This window comes from Pongo pygmaeus, chromosome 19 (genome assembly GCF_028885625.2).
Source record: "Pongo pygmaeus isolate AG05252 chromosome 19, NHGRI_mPonPyg2-v2.0_pri, whole genome shotgun sequence".
NCBI lineage: Eukaryota > Metazoa > Chordata > Mammalia > Primates > Hominidae > Pongo > Pongo pygmaeus.
Genome location: NC_072392.2, coordinates 15311259 through 15330726, shown reverse-complemented (window position 1 = coordinate 15330726; position 19468 = coordinate 15311259). Strand labels below are relative to the sequence as shown.

The 19468-nt window shown below is 40.3% G+C and overlaps 1 protein-coding gene across 4 annotated transcripts in view; it reads left to right on the top strand.

Annotated features, from left to right (window-relative positions):
• The first annotated feature begins 6080 nt into the window (after positions 1 to 6080).
• Positions 6081 to 19468, top strand: part of TEKT3 (tektin 3) — a 38942-nt gene continuing 25554 nt past the window's right edge. The window contains exons 1-3 of one of the 4 annotated variants that reach the window (XM_054457402.2): positions 6081 to 6588; positions 8088 to 8117; positions 17164 to 17771. In XM_054457402.2, coding sequence (XP_054313377.1) covers positions 17193 to 17771 — 579 coding nt within the window. In that variant the 5' untranslated portion in view covers positions 6081 to 6588; positions 8088 to 8117; positions 17164 to 17192. Of the gene's footprint in view, positions 6589 to 7569; positions 7876 to 8087; positions 8118 to 17163; positions 17772 to 19468 lie in introns of those variants that run through there. The other 3 variants (XM_054457405.1, XM_054457406.2, XM_054457404.2) reach the window with 3 other exon arrangements.

Genomic DNA, 19468 nt, shown 5'->3' with positions numbered 1-19468 from the left:
TAACCAATCTTCCATGAAGCCCTTTTATGTAAATATTAATGTCATATTCTGCATGTTAAGTCCATTCAGATCCCACATCCAGTTCACAGATTGACATTGCTGTTTCCAAAAGTACGGATTCCCAGCGCAGAAATCAAGGAAAATAATACCATTCATATTGATGATGCAAATGTGAGTAAAATACCACTTTTTTCTAAGTGATTTGCAACAAGTGATAAAAAACACATGTCTAGAAACTATATTACTATAAAATTGAGATGGAAGACATTTCTGTTACCTCTCCTACAATGCAAATATTTCCAATTTTCTGTTTAAATAGCTATAAATGTAAGTATGGACTTAAAAGGTTTTAGAAGAAATAAGCAAGTTAGAGACAGTTTGGCTATAAAGGCAGTGTTTTCTTTTTCCACTTCCTAACATTCCCCTTTCACTCCTCACTCACACTCCCATATACCAGCAGCCCTCCCCTTACCCTCCTCACTCACACCCCCATATACCATCAGCCCTCCCCTTCCACTCCTCACTCACACCCCCATATACCATCAGCCCTCCCCCTCCACTCCTCCCTCACACCCACATATACCATCAGCCCTCCATATCTATAGATTCCATATCCTTGGTTTCACCAACTGTGGATAGAAAATATTTTTTAAAAATAAAGACAACAATCCAATAATAAAAAATAATACAAATAAAAAAATAAAGTGTAACAACTATTTACATGGCATTTACATTGTATTAGGTATTATAAGTAATTTAGAGGTGATTTAAAGTATATGGGAGGATATATGTGGGTTATGTGCAAATACTATGCTATTTTTATATAAGGGATTTGAGCATCTGAGAATTTGATATTTATGGGGTCCTGGAACCAATTCCCCGAGGACACCAAAGGATAACTATACCTCTTTCACCTCTCTTACTCTTTTTTTCTTTAATTTTCCATGAATCACCTTCATGCACACACACACACACACACACACACACACACACATACACACTTCTAGACAAGATACTTAATAGGGAAACTGTCATCAAATCACAATGGAGTTTTCTATACTGAATACACAGATAAGTCAGTTATTTCTATATTGCTTTAGAGAATGTCTGAAATAAGCTAGATATGGGCAAAAATTTTTTTTTCTGACTGAAATATATTTTTAGGGCACGTTAATGCTAAAATTTGGAACTGCTGCATTATGCTAAAGCAGGTTCCCCAAACTGTGTTCCATGAGTGTCCTGGAGGATGTTAAAATGTTCTGAGTTTTAAAAACTCTGTGGTTAGAATTCCATGGGAAAACACAAATTGACACATTACAGACTCTGAGGATTCTTGTGTTAAAGAAACATATTTAACTTTTTTTGTGTTAGAAATTCACAAATTTATTTGATGATGGAACTATTATTTTATTAGCGATTAACTGATTGAATAGTTCAGGGAACACACTTCCGGAAACACCAATCTAATGCAGTAAGAATTGTCTTTTTTGTGTGCTACAGAGCTGAAGAATGGAACTTGCTGACTCCATTTCAGCCCCGAGTGCCGCCCTTCTTCTGATGGAAGCAGACTGTGCTGGGACTCCCTGCTTGCTTTCTCATCCATTTGTGTCTCTAACAATCTTCCCATTCACTGTCTCCTGCTCTGCCATCCAGAATGAGCAGAAGTTTTTCCATTGCCCTATTATAATCTTGCAGATCTTTAAAGGATCTCATAAAGTAGTTGTGACCACCTTCAGCTGTCTCAGCCAGTACTCTTGTGGTTCCACTGGACTTTGTGCTAACAGCAAACATCGCCTGTAAGGACTCCAGTCCTAGAATCTTGGGCGGCAGCAGGGCGGGAGTTGGGGGGGGCGGTGGGGTGGGGTGGGGGTGGGGTTTGTTTCAACCCCCTTGGACCAGCCACCTGCTCTGTGGCCACTCTGTGGACCACTCACTCTCCTGTCTGGAGAGTGTCATTATTCCGACTGCCTTTTTAAAGGTTTTCATCCCTACAAAAGTTGACTTTAGGACCTCCTAACAGGGGACCTCTGTCCCAGTACTGGCTTTGTCTGCTGTTGTCAGTCTCACACAAAGTAATTCAACAAGCCATTAGTATTTATTGACTAGGTGCTAGTGAAGTAATACCTGCCTCTCAGGGCTGTTGAAAAAGTTGGAGGAGTTCATGGATGGAATGAGTGGTTCCTGGCAATGGCATAATCATTAAAAGCTACTTCTTCATGGTTGGTACTTTGCACTTGTAGTATAGAGGTGAGGAGCACAGACCTGAAAGCCAGAAATAACTGGATTCAAAGCACTGCTCTTCCTCTTGCTGTCTGTGTGGCACTGGTCAAGCTACCTAACCTCTTCAAGGGAATCCCCACTTCATTTCGACAACGGAAATGATAATGGCCTATCCCATTGTGGTATTAGGAGCCATAAATGAAATACTGTATGTAAAGCTAGCACAATATATGATATATGGCACAGAGTGAGGGTTTAATAAATAGCAACTATAATTTGTATTAGTGCAGAGCAATGGTGGGGTGTGTGTGTCTGTGTGCAGATGCAAGGACTGCTCAGTCTATGGAGTCAGAAACATCAGTAAATAAGTATAACATCAAGTGGATCGTACATGCTACACAAATATATACAGGGAAAATAAATTAATTTTGACAGACAAAACAAACAGTATTTTGGAGGTAGCATTTGACATTGACATAAAAACATGAGTAGATTCTATAAATTTGGGGCAATATTAAGGAGGAAGAAGATGCTAGGTACAGGGAACAGCATGAGCAAGTCAGGGATCAGAAAAATCACAGGATGTTAGAGGCAGGGTTGTGTGTTCACTCATGTTTGGGATCATGGAGCGGGGAGTGTGGACATGGGGCTGCACTGCCAGACTAGGACCAGGTCATGGAGAGCTCTGGATGCTGATCTGAGGAGTTGAGACCTCCTTTTTTAAACTCTGAGGAACCAGCAAAGGTTGGAAGAGGATAATTATAAGATTCATTCCTGAATGAACTTGCTCCCCATCTCACCAGCAGCGCTGTGGTGGAGCCACTGGGGTTGTGACCCCACTTTGTTTCTGTTCCAGCACTTGGCAAAGGGCCAGACACGTAGCAAGGACATCAAATAAATGTATAGGGGGCTCCTGTCAGAACATTTGGGTTTTGGGAACACTGGAGCGGCTGTGACAGAGCCGGGAGCTTTCCTCTCGTCATCCACATCAGGGTTTGGAACCAGAAAGTCTGGCTTCTAATCCCTCTGTTGAATTGTGAGCTCAGCTGTGGGAGAGGTGTTTTTGGTTTTGTGTTTTTGTTTTAATCCCCCTTAGGAGGTGTCAGAGGTAAAATGCGCCTCCTCACAGTACTCTGCCCTCCTCAGCACCACCAGGTGAACTGCTGAGTTTTCAGTGGTGAACAAAACAGCCCTGCTTCCTTCCCTCCCCTCCGTTGTTGACACTCATATTCTGGAAGGGAACTTAGAAGTTAATTAAATAATCACACAAAATAAATAACTGGAAACTGGAATGTCACAAAGGAAAGGAGTTAGGGGAGTACAGCAGGGCAGCCCAACTGAGTCTGGGTGACCAGGCATGACATCTCTGAGGTAATGACATTTGAGGGGGAAAGAGGGGTCCAGCCAGCGGGAACGGCATGTGCAAAGGCCCTGAGGTGGCAAAGAGCTTAGAGCATCAAGAAACCTGAATAAGAGCCAGTGTAGGCTGGGTGCAGTGGCTCACACCTGTAATCCCAGCACTTTGGGATGCCAAAGTGGGCGGGTCACCTGAGGTCGGGAGTTCGAGACCAGCCTGACCAACATGGTGAAACCCCGTCTCCACTAAAAATACAAAATTAGCTGGGCGTGGTGGCGCATGCCTGTAATCCCAGCTACTCGGGAGGCTGAGGCAGGAGAATTGCTTGAACCTGGGAGGCAGAATTTGCGGTGAGCAGAGATTGCACCACCATTGCACTCCAGCATGGGCAACAAGAGTGAAACTCCATCTCAGAAATAAACAAACAAACAAAAAAAGCCAGTGTAGCTAGTATGCAGTGAGTGAGGGGGAGAGAGGCATGGGGTGAGGTCAGGGGAATAGGAAGAATGGGATGATTAACTTTAGTGCTGGAGGAGAAATGGAGAAAGCAGGCTGTGGATGTGAGTCACTGTGAGGATGGGAATGGGGGTGGAAGTCCAGGGGTGAAGATGGCTAGGCCCACACTTGATTTCTGATAAGGATAGACAGCTGAAAGGGGCTGATAGCATCTTGATGAAAGGCGATGGCTGAGTGATAGGAAGACTCAGAAAGACTGGAGAGGAGGTTTGGTGACTCTAAATAGAGTGAAAATGTAGCAGCTAAGGAAGTTATAAAAATGACTTCAAGTTATGAAAATGACTAAGACAAAGTTATAAAATAGGCAAAGTCTGCTTTACTGCTTCTCCACTTCTGTATCTTTGATAGTTTCCTACCCCACTAAACATCACACTTCATGCTTTCATTTAACAAGCATTGACTGAGTCCCTCTTTCATGGAAAGTAGGAAGCCCTGTGCTGGGGATACAGAGATGAACAGAAACAGACACATTCCTGAACTTGTGGAGCTGCTGAGAAAGTAAGGTTGAATAGCTGAATCCTAGTGGTTTTGCTTTATTTTTTTTTTTATAAGCATTGTAGGAGGTCTCTATTGTACCGTAAAACTGAAGGGTGAGCATTAACCTCTTAATTCTGGCAAAGACTTGATAATCATGAAACAATTTTTTTTGAGAGGGTATCTAAATTATTTCCAAAACATCATTCATTCCTTTCTGTGGAGAACAGAGTTGACCAATTTAACCTGAAATTTTAATCAGGAGGTTTTTGAAATTCACTGACTCAATGTATCATTGAAAAGATCAAACTCTGCTATAATTTCACCTGTTTATTTTTAAATCAGACATTGAATGAATTTCATCTTCAATTAGCAATGCTATTGGGCATCTTGATGTGTGCAAAGCACAAAGACTGCTCACCATCTTTAAAGAGTTTGCAGGCAATTAGATCTACTTTAGAACAGTTGCCAGTCTTTTGGCCCAAAGAACAAACATGGCATCATTTGCTGCATTGTCTACAGATTCTAGGCATCTGCAAAGCCCGTCCTGAATAGTGAAAATACAAAATGCAGAACACTATGCATGAGAAAAAAGTAATAAAAAAAGACAGCTCAGAGTAAAATGTTTCTTAGGCCGAATGTAGAAAAAGTTGCTGATAAGGAACATAGTGGGAAAACTAGTCAGGATTTGCAGTGCCCTGGTGTGGGGTACGGGAGCTTTGTCTAGTCTTGTGTCTAGGCAAATGAGTAGCCTCTGAGCACTGGGTGTTTTCTGTGGTTTTCCTCCTTGGGGAAAATACTCTGGGCTTATCTCCACAGTTAGAGGGGTCGTGTTGCTTAATGTAAACACTTGAGGCAGCATTCTAACTTTTCTAGATTAGGTTCCCATGAGTTCGGTTGGCCTGAGTCAGCCTCTAATAAACCCAGGACACTGGCATAACCAAGAGTCTGAATTGGCAAAGCTGAGGACCAGCCCCCAACTTGAAGTCACTTCACTGAGGTCTCTTAGGGGCTGGGCAGCCTGCCTTATCCTGGCAAGTCCCTCAGCCTCACCCTTGGGTGGAGTGCCACACAGTAATTCCTAGAAAAGCCAAAAATAATTAACTGCGGGCTTTATTTTCTTTAGCATTACTAGTTACCAAAGTAACTCAGTGAATTCTCTTGCCGCTCACACGGTTAAACTGCTGCCTCATGGAAAGATGCCTTGAAGTTTGACTGATTTGAGTTTTAGTGTTAGCTCTGCCACTGAGTCACATTGTCTAAGTCAATTAACTTCTAGAACTTCAGTTTCTTCATCTGTACAATATAAACCCCTCTTACAGGGTTGGAAGGAGGTTGCATGGATGAGCAATGATGTATGTAAAAATGTGGGCCAGCACCTGGAAGAAACAGTAAGGGCTGCTGTTTACAGAAATATTTGCTGAAGAGAGAGAGGGAAAGTCCAAACCATTTTCTTAGAGTGAGGAAGGAGGGAAGGAACACTAGATAATTCTGTCACAGGAGAAGCTCTGCTGGAGAGAGGAGAGGCTTGTCAGGAAAGGTGGGGGCTTGTCAACACCTAGGCAGGTGTTAAGATTCCAGGCAGCCCTGATGTGCCTTAGAATCGGCCAAGTTCTTCGCAGCTGGAAGAGTTCCGAATCAGGCTTCACAGGAGAGGCGGGGAAATCACCGAGGCCTCTCTCTTGGGCTACTCTTCACCCCTTTCACCTCCCAGACCAAGCAGGTCTCCCGGAGGGCGGGGAGCCTCGGTTACTAAGCGTGAGCGCGTCCATAGTAACCGCCGCCCGACGGGTTTCCCTCCTGGCCTGACAGCTCCCGCCTCTCCTATAACTGGCCAATCAGCTTCGGCGAGCCGGCCGGGGCGGCCGCTGAGTGGCCCTCAGGCGCTGCTATCGTCACAGATAGGAAAGGCGGGGCCAGGGCCGGACTGGTCTGGGCCCCAGTCGAGGGCTGCAGGTAGTAGGCTGCGACCCCTTCCTCCCACCGCCCCTTCCCGCCCCTCGCCGGGCATCCGCCGACAGGTGAGTGGTCTCGAGTCAGCCTGCCTCTAGGACGACCCCAAAGGATCCCCCTTCGCCAACCAGGACTCCAACTTCTGGCCTCAGGATCGCGGGAGGTCGCGGACACCCTGCAGTTCCTACCCGCGATCTTCACTTTTCTTTCCAAATAAAAACCGTACAAATCCACAGGCACCTCCCACCCAGACGTCTATTTCCTCGTAATTTACCTTTCTGATGCTTTTCAAGGGTTGAGAAGTTATTTCTAAATGTGGAACCAGGGAAGGGGCATCCGAACCCCCGGCACTATGCTAATTCGTTTAATTTCTTAATTCTAATTATTACCCGTTAGCAGCGCTGTGCCTTTCCACTGCGGTGCTGGCCGCCCCGCACGCTGTTCCTCGTCCCCTCTGCTTCAATAGCCGAGCCTTCAGATCTGCAGCCACGGGGAGGAGAGTTCAGTCACCTGGTCTTGTAGACAGAGCTCTTGAAATTCAGATCAAAGCTGTTCTCTCACCGCCCAAAGCCGTTTCTGTTTAGCTCTGGCTGCAAAGCTTTCGCTTGTGTTTGGGCAGTTTAGACCAAACTCCTTTATGTTTTCTCCTGGATGTATATGGTATTGTAGAGAAATAAACATCCTGGGAATGGGTAAAATTATTTGTTTGATTATTGTGAAAAAATATAGTTTTACTGATAGGCGAAAATGTTTTGAGGTAACTGACAAAATATTCTACTTTTTTCTTCTTTAAAATAAAATACTTCACACAATAAGTAGAGTGAACCCAGGGGTGGATCCATGTACCCGGTCCAAACTTAAACCAACAAAAAATCGATTACAGGCACAATTGAGGTCTCTTACGTAACCCTTGGAAATCCCATTCCCCTCTCACCTTCCCTATCCTTATTAACCAACAGAATCTAGCATTTACTTATATTCTGCATATTTTTATACTTTTACTACTCATATGTTTATCCCAAACCAATGTATACTTTTTTTTGAGACAGAGTCTCGCTCTTGTCGCCCAGGCTGGAGTGCAATGGCATGATCTCAGCTCACTGGAACCTCCGCCTCCTGGATTCAAGCGATTCTCCTGCCTCAGCCTCCTGAGTAGCTGGGATTACAGGCGCCTGCCACCACAACTGGCCATTTTTTTTTTTTTTTGTATTTTTAGTAGAGACGGGGTTTCACCAAGTTGGCCAGGCTGGTCTCGAACTCCTGACCTCGTGATCCTCCCAAAGTGCTGGGCTTACAGGCATGAGCCACCGCGCCCGGCCTATTGTTACTTTTTAAGTTGATGGAATGGTTATGCTGTACGTATTCCAGGTCATTCATTTGAACTGTTGTGTGGTGATTCTTGTATGAATCTACCACATATTATGTATGAATCTACCACATATTATGTATGAATTTACCACATATTATGTATGCATCCTCCTGTTGATGGACTTTTAGTTTGCTCCCTTTAAAAATATTAGAAAGGAATTCTTGTACATTCTAATTGTAAACATTTGAATTTCTCTAGGTACCAAGAAACTGAATTGCTGAGTCACAGGTAATTTACCATTTCAACTTTACTGGATACCACCATGTAGCTCTCCAATGTGTAATAATTTATATACCATTAATGAATAGAGTTCCTTACCCAAACTTTTTTTTTTGAAGAGATGAAGTTTTCCTGTATTCTTATGCAATATATGCATAAAGAGAAATTAAACATTGATGTCTGATATGATTTCTTCTACTTCTGGTATTTGTTAGTGTATTGGCAGCACTGTTTTATTTCCGCTCCAATTTGGAACTGTAATTAAGTGGCTACAAAGGAACTAAAGGGGTTTGTACGTGAGCCCTTCAAGCTTATGCTTGCCCCTGATCTAAGGCAGGGTGTGGGGCAAGTCATGTAAACTTGTGTCTTCTGCAGAAAATGGTCTGTAGATTTTTGTACTTTAAAATATTTATGATCTTCAAGTCTTGCTTAAATATGCTAATAAAATGTTTACCCAATATGAAGGCAACTTTTGGATTGCAAATGGAGCTTTTTGGTTCTTAAAATCTCTGTGTGATTGATTCTATATTTAGTATGTTAAAATTTGTAGAAGACTATTATAGCATTTTTTTCAGTATGTAAATAACTGTTGACCGTAAATTAAGTGCACCTAGTCAAACATTGTATTTGACTTTGTAGCCCATGTCTCATTTCTTAAAATTCTGTTTGGGCACATGTCTTAGTTTTCTGCTGCTATAACAGAATACGAGAGACTGGGTGATTTATTAAGGCAAAGATTTATTGGGCTCATAGTTCTGGAGGCTAGGAAGTCCAAGATCCAGGGGCTACATCTGATGAGGGTCTTCTTGCTGCAACATAATATGGCAGAAGGACAAGTGAATGAGACAGAGACAACGGGGGTGAATTTATTATTTTATCAGGAGCCCACTTCTGTGATAACGAATCCACTCCCACAATAATGGCATTATTCCATTCATGAGGTCAGACCCCTTATGACATAATCACCTCTTAAAAGTCTCACCTCTTAATAATGCACAATGGTAATTAAATTTCAACTTGAGTTTTAGAGGGGAACATTCAAACCAAAACATCATGATTAAATGTATAGTAAGCAATTGCCTAATTTAGGGGATTTTTCCAGAGCTATTTTCAGTTATTTTTCCAAAGAATTTGCTCAGTTTCTTTGTGAATATGAGATATTTATAGCATCAGTTAATGATCTTAGTATGTGCTGCACATGCTCTCTTAAGAATTGACTGCCTGGGCGCGGTGGTTCACGCCTGTAATCCCAGCACTTTGGGAAGCGGAGGCGGGCAGATCACGACGTCAGGAGATCGAGACCATCTGGCTAACACAGTGAAACCCCGTCTCTACTAAATAATACAAAAAAAAAAAAAAAAAAAATTAGCCAGGCGTGGTGGCGGGCGCTTGTAGTCCCAGCTACTCGGGAGGCTGAGGCAGGAGAATGGCGTGAAACCGGCAGGCGGAGCTTGCAGTGAGCGGAGATTGTGCCACTGCACTCCAGCCTGGGGGACAGAGCAAGACTCCGTCTCAAAAAAAAAAAAAAAAAAAAAAAAAAATTGACTAAGTTAGAATTTGGAGAGTAAGTTAATCATTGTAAAAGATGTACACCACCAAAGTAAGCCATAGGCTCCCATTGGAGCTTGAAGTTTTCTTTGAGGAAAGTTTTTAAACTGTAGATTCAATTTTTAAAAAATACTACAGGGCTACTTAGGTTTTCTAACTCTTCTTTAATCAGTTTTGGTTATTTGTATCTTTCAACAATTTTGTCCATTTCATCTATGTTGTCAAATTTCTTGCCATAAAGTTGTTAGTAATATTGCTTTATTCACTTTATATAATGTTTGCAGGATCTGTGGGAATATTACCTCTCCCATTCCTGATATTAGTAATTTGTCTTCTCTTTTCAATTTTGATAAGCCTATCAAGTGGTTTATCAATTTTATTGACAGAGTTTCATTGTTTTTCTTTTCTATTTGTTTATTTTCTATTTCATTGATTTTTTTTTTCTCTTTACTATTTTCTTCCTTCTACTTTGGGTTTACTTTTTTTTTTTTTTTTCCTTGCCTTTTAAGATGAAAGCACAGATCACTGATTTTACCTCATTCTTATTTACTAATGTAAGCACTTAAAGCTATAAACTTACCTCTAATAACTATTTTAGCTGCATCTCACAAATTTTGTTATGCTGTTTTCATTTTCATTCAGTTAAGAATATTTTCTAATTTCCCATGTGATTATTGATTCATGAGGTATGGAGTAAGATGTTGTTTCATTTGCTACTATTTGGGGATTTTCCAAATATCTTTCTATTATTGTTTTCTAACTTAATTCTGATATGGTCAGTTAACATACTTTGTATAATTTTGATATCTTAAGTTTATTGAGACTTGTTTATGACTCACGATATGGTCTACACTGGTGAATGTTTTCTGTGTAGTTGGGGATAGTGCATATCTGCTATTTTGGGTAGGGTGTTCTAAAGATGCAAATTAGGTCCAGTTACTTGTAACGTTGTTCAAATATTCTATGTATTAACCAATTTTTTGTTTACTTGCTCTATGATTTACTAACAGACAAATGTTGAAATATTGAAATATAATGTGGATTTGTGTATTTCTCATTTTAGTTCTGTCAATTTTTGCTTTAGGTGTTGAAAGTTAGGTAAATGGTTACATAAACATTTAATATTGTTATATCTCCTTGACTGATTCCGCTATCCTTATTTTTCTCTTTATCTCTGATATTTCTTGTTTAGAAGTCTACTTGATTTGATATTAATATAGCCTCTTCCGTATTCTTTTGATTAGTGTTTAAACAGTCTATCTTTTTTCATACTTTCATTTATTTCTTATTTCTTTTTTCTTTTCTCTTGTGATGGAGTCTTGCTCTGTAGCCCAGGCTGGAGTGCAGTGGCATGATCTCGGCTCACTACAACCTCCGCCTCCCAGGTTCAAGCAATTCTCTGCCTCAGCCTCCCGAGTAGCTGGGATTATGGGCACCTGCCACCATGCCCGGCTAATTTTCGTATTTTTAGTAGAGTTGGGGTTTCACCATCTTGGCCAGGCTGGTCTTGAACTTCTGACCTCGTGATCTACCAGCCTCAGTCTCCCAAAGTGCTGGGATTACAGGCATGAGCCACCATGCCCAGCCCATACTTTTATTTTTAACTTATTTGTGTTTTATATTTAAAATGAGATTTTTCCTAGACAGCTTATAGTTCAATATTGCTATTTAAAAAAGATTTCTAACAATCTGTGCCTTTTAATTGGATTGTTTAATTATCAGTATAGTTGGGTTCGTATCATTTTTCTCTTTTTTCTTTGTCTTATTTTTGGTTCTCTTTTCTCTTGGAATAATTATGAGTCTTTTTTGTCTTCTATTTTTTTTCTTCATTATTGGTCGAAACTCTTGTTTTTTAGTCTTAGATATTGCTCCAGGTCAGTGGTTCAAAAACATTTTTATCTCAGGACCCCTTTACATTCTTAAAAATATTGAGGACCTCAAAGAGCTTTTACTTATGTGGATTATACCTGTTGTATTTATTATACTAGAAATTAAAAACTGTAAATTATTTTAAAATAACCATAATAATCCATTATATATTAACATAATGTTTGTATTAAAATATTTTCTGAAACAAAAAATAATTTAGTAAGAAGTATTTAGCATTGTTTTATATTTTTGGCATAGTAATTTTTCGCTTAGTAGCTGGGCTCTCATCCTCATTCAGCCTGTTGTGATAGTATGTATCATGTCACCTCTGAAAAACTCCATTGTAAATTTGTGAGAAAGGCAAATAGCATCTGAGTATTTACTATGAAAACAATCTTGACCATTTCACCTCCAAAGAGGTCTTAGGCATGCCCATGGGTCCTTAGTTTACATTTTGAGAACTGGCTACTCTAAAGTTTGCAATACATATTTTTAACTTATCACAGTATATGTTTAAATGACATTATTTCTTTTCAGTTATAAGACCCTTATAATCTAATATGGCCATCTAAGCCCTCCTATCATTTGTGCTATGGCTACCATATAATTTACTTCTATTTTATTAATGCCACAATTTTTTATTTTTAGTTTAAATAATGATCTTTTAAAGAAATTTGAAAGAAAGATTCTTTTTTTCTTATTAGCACACATGCTTACCATTTCTGACATTTTTATTTCTTTGTGTAGATCCAAGTTTCCATCTGGTATAATTTCCTTTTGCCTGAAGAATTTCCTTTAACAATTCTCTTATTGCAGGTCTGCTGCTGATGAATTCTTTTGGATTTTGTTTTTATGAAAAGATTTTATTTTACCTTCATTTTTTGAAGGATATTTTCACTAGATATAGAATTTGAGGCTTACAATTTCTTCCAGCCCTTTTAAAATGTTGTTTGTCTTCTGGTTTGGGTAGTTTCTGATAATAATTCAGCACTAATTCTTATCTTCATTCTTTTTTTCCAAATATGTCCTTCCTTTCTGATTTTCAAATTTTCTCTTTATCACTGTTTTTCAGCATTTTGATTATAAGCCTTGGAGTGGTGGTGGCAGCAGGGGGTTGTGTGTGTGCATGTGTGTGTGTGGGTGTATTTATCTTCTTGGAGTTTGTGGAGCTTCTTGACCTAGGTATTTATAGTTTTCAGCAAATTTGGGAAATATTCAGCCATTATTTCCTCAAATATTTTTGTCCCTCTACTTTTTTTATGGCACTGCAAAACCTTAATATTAGAACCTTTGCTGTTGCACCATAGGTTACCAACGTGCTTTTAATTTTCTTTTTTAGTTAAAAAAAAACCTCTGAGCTCACTAATTTCTAATGTGTTGTTAATCTCATGTAGTGAAGTTGTACAAGTATACATTGTGTGTTTTATTCCTGAAGTTTATTTGGTTCTTCTCCAGTCTTCCATTTCTGTCTTCTCAATGTCCTTGTATCAAATACTTGTATGTAGTTTACTAGTTCCATCATCTCTGCCATTTCTAGGCCTCCTTCCATTGACTGATTTTTCTTTAGGGGTTACATTTTTGAGCTCCTTATTATGTCTGGTCATTTTTGACTGGATGCTGGACATTGTGATTTACATATTTGAGTGTCTTGATGTTGTCACGTAGTTAAGTTACTTGTGGATTAGCTCGATATCTTTGAGACCTGTTTTCAAGCTTTGCTAGAGTGAGTCTTCATTATCTTCACTCCAGGAATAGTTCAGCCCTACCTCTAATGTGTGGCCTGTCTAGTGTCTCCCTTGAATGCTCCAGGTGATTGTCAATGACCCTCCAATCTAGTTAGTCTGTGTTCATAATGTATCTCCACCCTCTGTGAGTTCTAGAAATTGTTCAGCTAACAGCTCTGCTATCAGTCTTTGCCAAGGTTTGTGGAGTGTTCCTTGATGCATGTGCAGCCTATTCTCAGCAAAGACTCACAAAGATCTCTTTGTAGATTTCTGGATCTCTATTTCTGCATAGCCCACTTTATTCCAGAAACCTGCTTTACAATTTCTAGCTTTCTCAGCCTCCCTGAATTCTGATCACTTTCTCAACTCAGAATAGCTGCCAGGCTCTGTTCAGTTTTCATGTTTTTTCTCATTGTTTGAAAATTGCCTTTAGGCACAATGCCTTGACAATCAGAGGGCTCACCTTATTTGTTTCCCTTCTCTCAAGGATCAGAGTCCTGTGATGCCTGTTGTCTGAGGTCTGAATGCAGTTGTTTCATATATTTTGTCTAGATTTTTAGATATAAGAGGCTAAGTCTGGTTTTTATTATGCTGTCATGGTTGGAGGTAGAAATCAGTTTTCAGTTTTTAAGTATTTCTTGGTTCATGAAAGTCTTGGTTTTCTTGACTATTAATGGCCCAAAATGCATGACAGTGGAATATTTTGGTGAAACCATCCCCACGTGATGTCTTTTATTCAGTCTTCCTGAATGACTTACAAGTTGGCTGGTGAAGCTAGAACTTCAGGTGGGGCTGTAAAATATTGTCTCTCTGTATGAAACTGACTGCCGTACATGAGGAGTTCTACTTCTGTGATCTGTAAACCACTATGCTTTATGCTTTAGATTCCAGATTCTAAGACAAATCTCACCTCTAATTAAAAAACACATCACCAGGTGCTTTTGTAAACTATATTTGTTTTTCTCAGTCCACATATCTCATCTGGTGTATAAACCTCTGCATCTTCAGATATTGCCCCCAGAGCAGATGACTCACGTTTCAAACATGGGTTGAGACGTCTCAAGATGCCAATATAACAAATGCTGGGAAAACTCATGTGGCATTCTACACGTGAAATTCCATGGTTGAAGGATGAAGTGAGCTATTGGTTTCTGGATCTCTTATTGTCAAGAATAAAGCAGGCTGGGCATGATGGCTCATGCCTGTAATCCCAGCACTTTGGGAAGTTGAGGCGGGGGAATCACTTGTGGCCAGGAGTTTGAGACCAGCCTGGGCAACATACTGAAACCTGCTCATCTCTACTAAAATAAATTAATAAAATTAGCCAGGCATGGTGGTGTGTGTTTGTAGCTCCAGCTACTTGGGAAGATTGCTTGAGCCTAGGAGTTCAAGGCTGCAGTGAGCGGTGATCATGCCACTGCATTCCAGCCTGGGTGACAGAGCAAGTTTCTGTCTCTAAAAATAAAATAAACCAGCCGGGCGTGGTGGCTCACACCTGTAATCCCAGCACTTTGGGAGGCCGAGGTGGGTGCATCACAAGGTCAGAAGATCGAGACCATCCTGGCTAACATGGTAAAACCCCGACTCTACTGAAAATACAAAAAAATTAGCCAGGCATGGTGGTGGGCGCCTGTAGTCCCAGCTACTTGGGAGGCTGAGGCAGGAGAATGGTGTGAACCTGGGAGGCGGAGCTTGCAGTGAGCCGAAACCATGCCACTGCACTGGAGCCTGGGCGACAGAGTGAGACTCTGTCTAAAAAATTTAAAATAAAATAAAATAAAATAAAATAAAATAAAATAAAATAAACCAAAGCCAAGTAGGAGTGGTCCATCACCACTTGAAGTTTCTTGCTAGAAGTAAACCAGATTATGTATTGATCTGACATAGGGAAGGGGTTGGAACTAAAGACAACTTTAAGGACCCTAAGGCCTCAGTACTTTAAATTTCCTTTTTCAAAAAGTAATGTTTAAGTTTCAAATTGAAGCAAAGAACTGCAAATGGTAACTAAGGCTTTTGTTTTCACCATCAGTCTGTAAGTTTGGCCAGTATAACATGTTTGGGGGCTGTAGGAAGGAAGAATTTAGCAGAAAGAGAACTAGGGTTCTATAAGCACAGGGCCATGGGCAGCTATTTTATCATGTGATCTGTGTGGATTTTGACTTGAACGCAATTCTACAGATAGATTATTTTGTACTTGGGTACCAAAGTCCTCAAGACATACCTATTTAAGTAGTCACTAAAGAATTTTTATTTTTCTGAGCAGTGCATAGAATTGGATCTGATTGTATTTTCACTTTTTAGTAAAAAAGTCCATAGACATTAACCCCAAAACAGAATGACATTTAAATGCTAAAAGATACGTAATGATCTGTGGCATCCTTGGCTTTCTGGAATAATAATGACCAAAAGTTTCAGACAATGGAACTGGTAAAAAGAATGAAGTAGATCTGTATGTTCTAACAGGGGGAGTGGCCCAGAAAATATACTTAAGTTTTTAAAAAAAAAGCATGATCTACAATGATCTATACAATGATTCGGTTAATTCAGTTTTTGTATTAAAAAGCTTTATATATAGGTATAGATGGTATATAGGTAGAGGTATATAAAATATAAATAATACGTATGTTGATATATGAATAGGAAAAACCTGGAAAGATACAACTATTAATGAACTATTCAGTGGCTACTTCTGAGGAGTTCACCTTTGCGGGGAGGAAGGATATTTTTCTTTTACTTTATCTACTTCTCTGAGGTAGCAATTTAAAAAGTTAAGATCTATTGCACACTTTCTATGTGTCTGACACTGTGCTAAGCCTTCTAAATACTTAGCATTGTCTTAGCCCTCATAACCCCATGGCTTCCCTAGGATTTCTGTTATACATTGGAGGTGCTTACAGGTTGCAGGTTGCCAGGAAAGGAGATCCAGGTACTTGCCTCGAGCTGCGTTTGCATATCAACCACACCATTGTTATCCAGATGGAGTGTTTATTTAGGATGACTTGTGGGGACAGGGGTGGGGAGTTGCCAAGCAATCCCCTGCTGCTACCACTGCTCACAACAGTCCAAAGAAGGAAGTGCTATTATTATTCCCTATTATTTCTAAGTGAAGCAACCGAGGCACAGAGAGGTTAAGTAATTTGCCCAGTGTCACATAGCTAGTAAATAGGTGGGCTCACCTTGTTTCTCTTTTCTCAGGGCTCAGAGTCCTGTGCTGTCCATTGTCCAATGTCTAAAATCAGTAGTTTCTTGTCTAGATTTTTTAGATATAAGAGGCTAAGTCTAGTTTTTATTAGTCTATCATGGTTTGAGACAGAAATCTATTTATTTATTTATTTTTTAGACAGAGTCTCTCTGTAGCCCAGGCTGGAGTGCAGTGGTGCAATCTAAGCTCACTGCAATCTATCTGCCCCCGACTGCCGCCACCGGGTTCAAGCGATTATCCTGCCTCAGCCTCCTGAGTAGAAGGGATTACAGGCGCCTGCCACAATGGCTGGCTAATTTTTGTATTTTTAACAGAGATGACATTTCATCTTGTTGGCTAGGCTGGTCTCTAACTCCTGACTTCAAGTGAGAAATCTGTTTTGAATCCCTATCCGTTAAGATGCATAGTTTAGGCTCCTAATTTGAATTTGTTACAACAAGACAATATTACTCTCATAATTTTCACAAAAATTCAAAAGTTCAAATGGCCAATAAAAATGTGATCTTAATACATTCTAGAGACATAGAGATTAAAAAAAAAACTTTGTTGGAATATATTATCAATGGTGAATGTGGATAACAAATGAGAACAAGCATCTAATGTGTTCGGGGCCTCTGCAACTGATACTAAGTCAGATGTGGCCTTTTATCTGTATGTTTCACCAGAGATTATTTTATGTGACTGTCTTATTTTACTTTTTATTTTTTAACAGGAGAGATTTACAAATAGTGTTTTGGCATCATGGAACGCGTAGGTTGTACTTTAACGGCAACTTACGCCCACCCTAGACCAGCACCAACCAACTTTCTACCAGCCATCAGTACCATGGCCTCAAGCTACAGGGACCGCTTTCCCCACTCCAATTTGACCCATAGCCTGAGCCTTCCTTGGAGACCCAGCACATACTACAAAGTCTCCTCCAGTACCCCAAGCGTGGCCCCGTACTGCACCAGATCACAGAGGGTGTCCGAGAATACCATGCTTCCCTTTGTTTCCAACAGAACCACTTTCTTCACAAGATACACACCGGATGACTGGTACAGGTCCAATTTAACCAACTATCAAGAGTCCAAAACTTCCCGACATAATTCGGAGAAACTAAGAGTGGATACATCTCGCCTGATTCAAGACAAATATCAACAAACAAGAAAAACCCAGGCAGACACAACCCAAAATCTGGGAGAACGTGTCAATGACATAGGGTTTTGGAAATCTGAAATCATTCATGAGTTGGATGAAATGATTGGAGAGACAAATGCACTTACTGATGTGAAGAAAAGACTGGAGCGGGCTTTGATGGAGACTGAAGCCCCTCTTCAGGTAAGACCTTATGAGAGAATGCACTGAATTTTTATTATTATAACCCACTGGTTGAGTTACTGTGGTTATTTATATATTGACTTATGTTTTACTTCATCTGTTGAAGCCAACCCCCTATCAATAAATCTGTGACTGGTTTCAGCAATGGCAAAACCACTGCTTATTTTTTTTTTTAAATGCATTATACACTTTAAGAACAACCACTTTAAGAGATAATTCTGAATGCAAAGCAAAGAAGGCCAATTAAAGAGACACCATTAGGACACACAATGTTTTAAGGTGAACATGCCATCTGTATTCCACCATTCTCACATTGCTATAAAGAAATACCTGAGACTCAGTAATTTATAAAGAAAAGAGGTTTAACTGGCGCCTGGTTCTACAGGCTGTACAGGAAGCATAGTGGCTTCTGCTTCTGGGGAGCCCTCAGGAAGCTTCCAATCATGGCAGAAGGCAAAGGAGGAGCAGGTATCTTAAATGAAGGGTCCAGGGGCAAGAGAGAAGGGGGGAAGGTGCCACAAACTTTTAAACAACGAGATCTCCAGAGAACTCATTCGCTATCCTGAGAACAGCACTGAGGGGATGGTGCTAAACCATTCATGAAGGATCTACCCCCACGATCCAATCACCTCCCACCAGGCCCCACCCGCAACATTGGGGGTTACAATTTGACTTGAGATTTGTGCAGGGACACAGATCCAAACCACATGACCATCTTATCTTTTAAATAGGCTGCTTCATCACTGCTGTCACTAAGTTAAAATAAACAATATTTGAGACCAAAAACTTTATTTTTTTAATCTGCATCATGAAACGCCTCCTGTGTATATGTTATGATTCCCTTTCAGGACGTAGTGACATCATCAGATGAGACCATCTTAGGACATGGAATTTGCTTGATTAAATAGAAAAATGGGGCTGAGATTAGGCCAGTTGCCATAGTAATGTAGGGAGCATTTCAGTTGGTTACTGGCCTCTGACCAGGCTTCTGAATGGGCTTAGGTCACCTCTAACCCTCAGGCTAAGCGATGGGCACTCCAACCCCATTCCACCCTCCTCCATTGAAAGAAGACATTCCATGTTTGAAGATGTGCAAATTATACAAATTATTTTAGAAGTATACATTTTGATGAGCACAGCTAGCACCATTTTTCCTCATGTTTGCATGACTTATTCCCATGTAATGAGCACTTGCCGTAGGTCTCTACCACGGCATCTGTAGTAGAAGAGTTTAGAGAATCAAGGAGCTGGAAGTCTGGTGGGTGGAGGAGTTTCTTGGGGCACCCTGTGCACTGTCACTTCCTACTGCAACCCTTCCCTGCTGTACGGAAACACACACAGAGGCACACAATCCCCAGGAATCCTGAGAACGGCTGATAGTTCACTAATGATCCTTTTGAATTAATTCTTCATAAATTTTTGTTTAGAATCAGAAGGGCTTCTACGCTTTTCCTGAGCGTCAGATTACTCTGAAGTATTGGTTTATTCTACAGTTCTTCCTACCCTTGACTGCCTTTAAGAATTGAAAATATCCTTAAAATGATAGCTACTTTCTTAATTTCCAGTGGAGATTCAGTTTCTTCTCTTAGTAACCCTTTCAGTGATGACTACTTTCAGAAAGATGGTTCTAATTTGAATTTTTTCTGCAGTTTTTGTCCAGATATTCTTGTGTGTTTGAAAATTTATTGTCAACACAG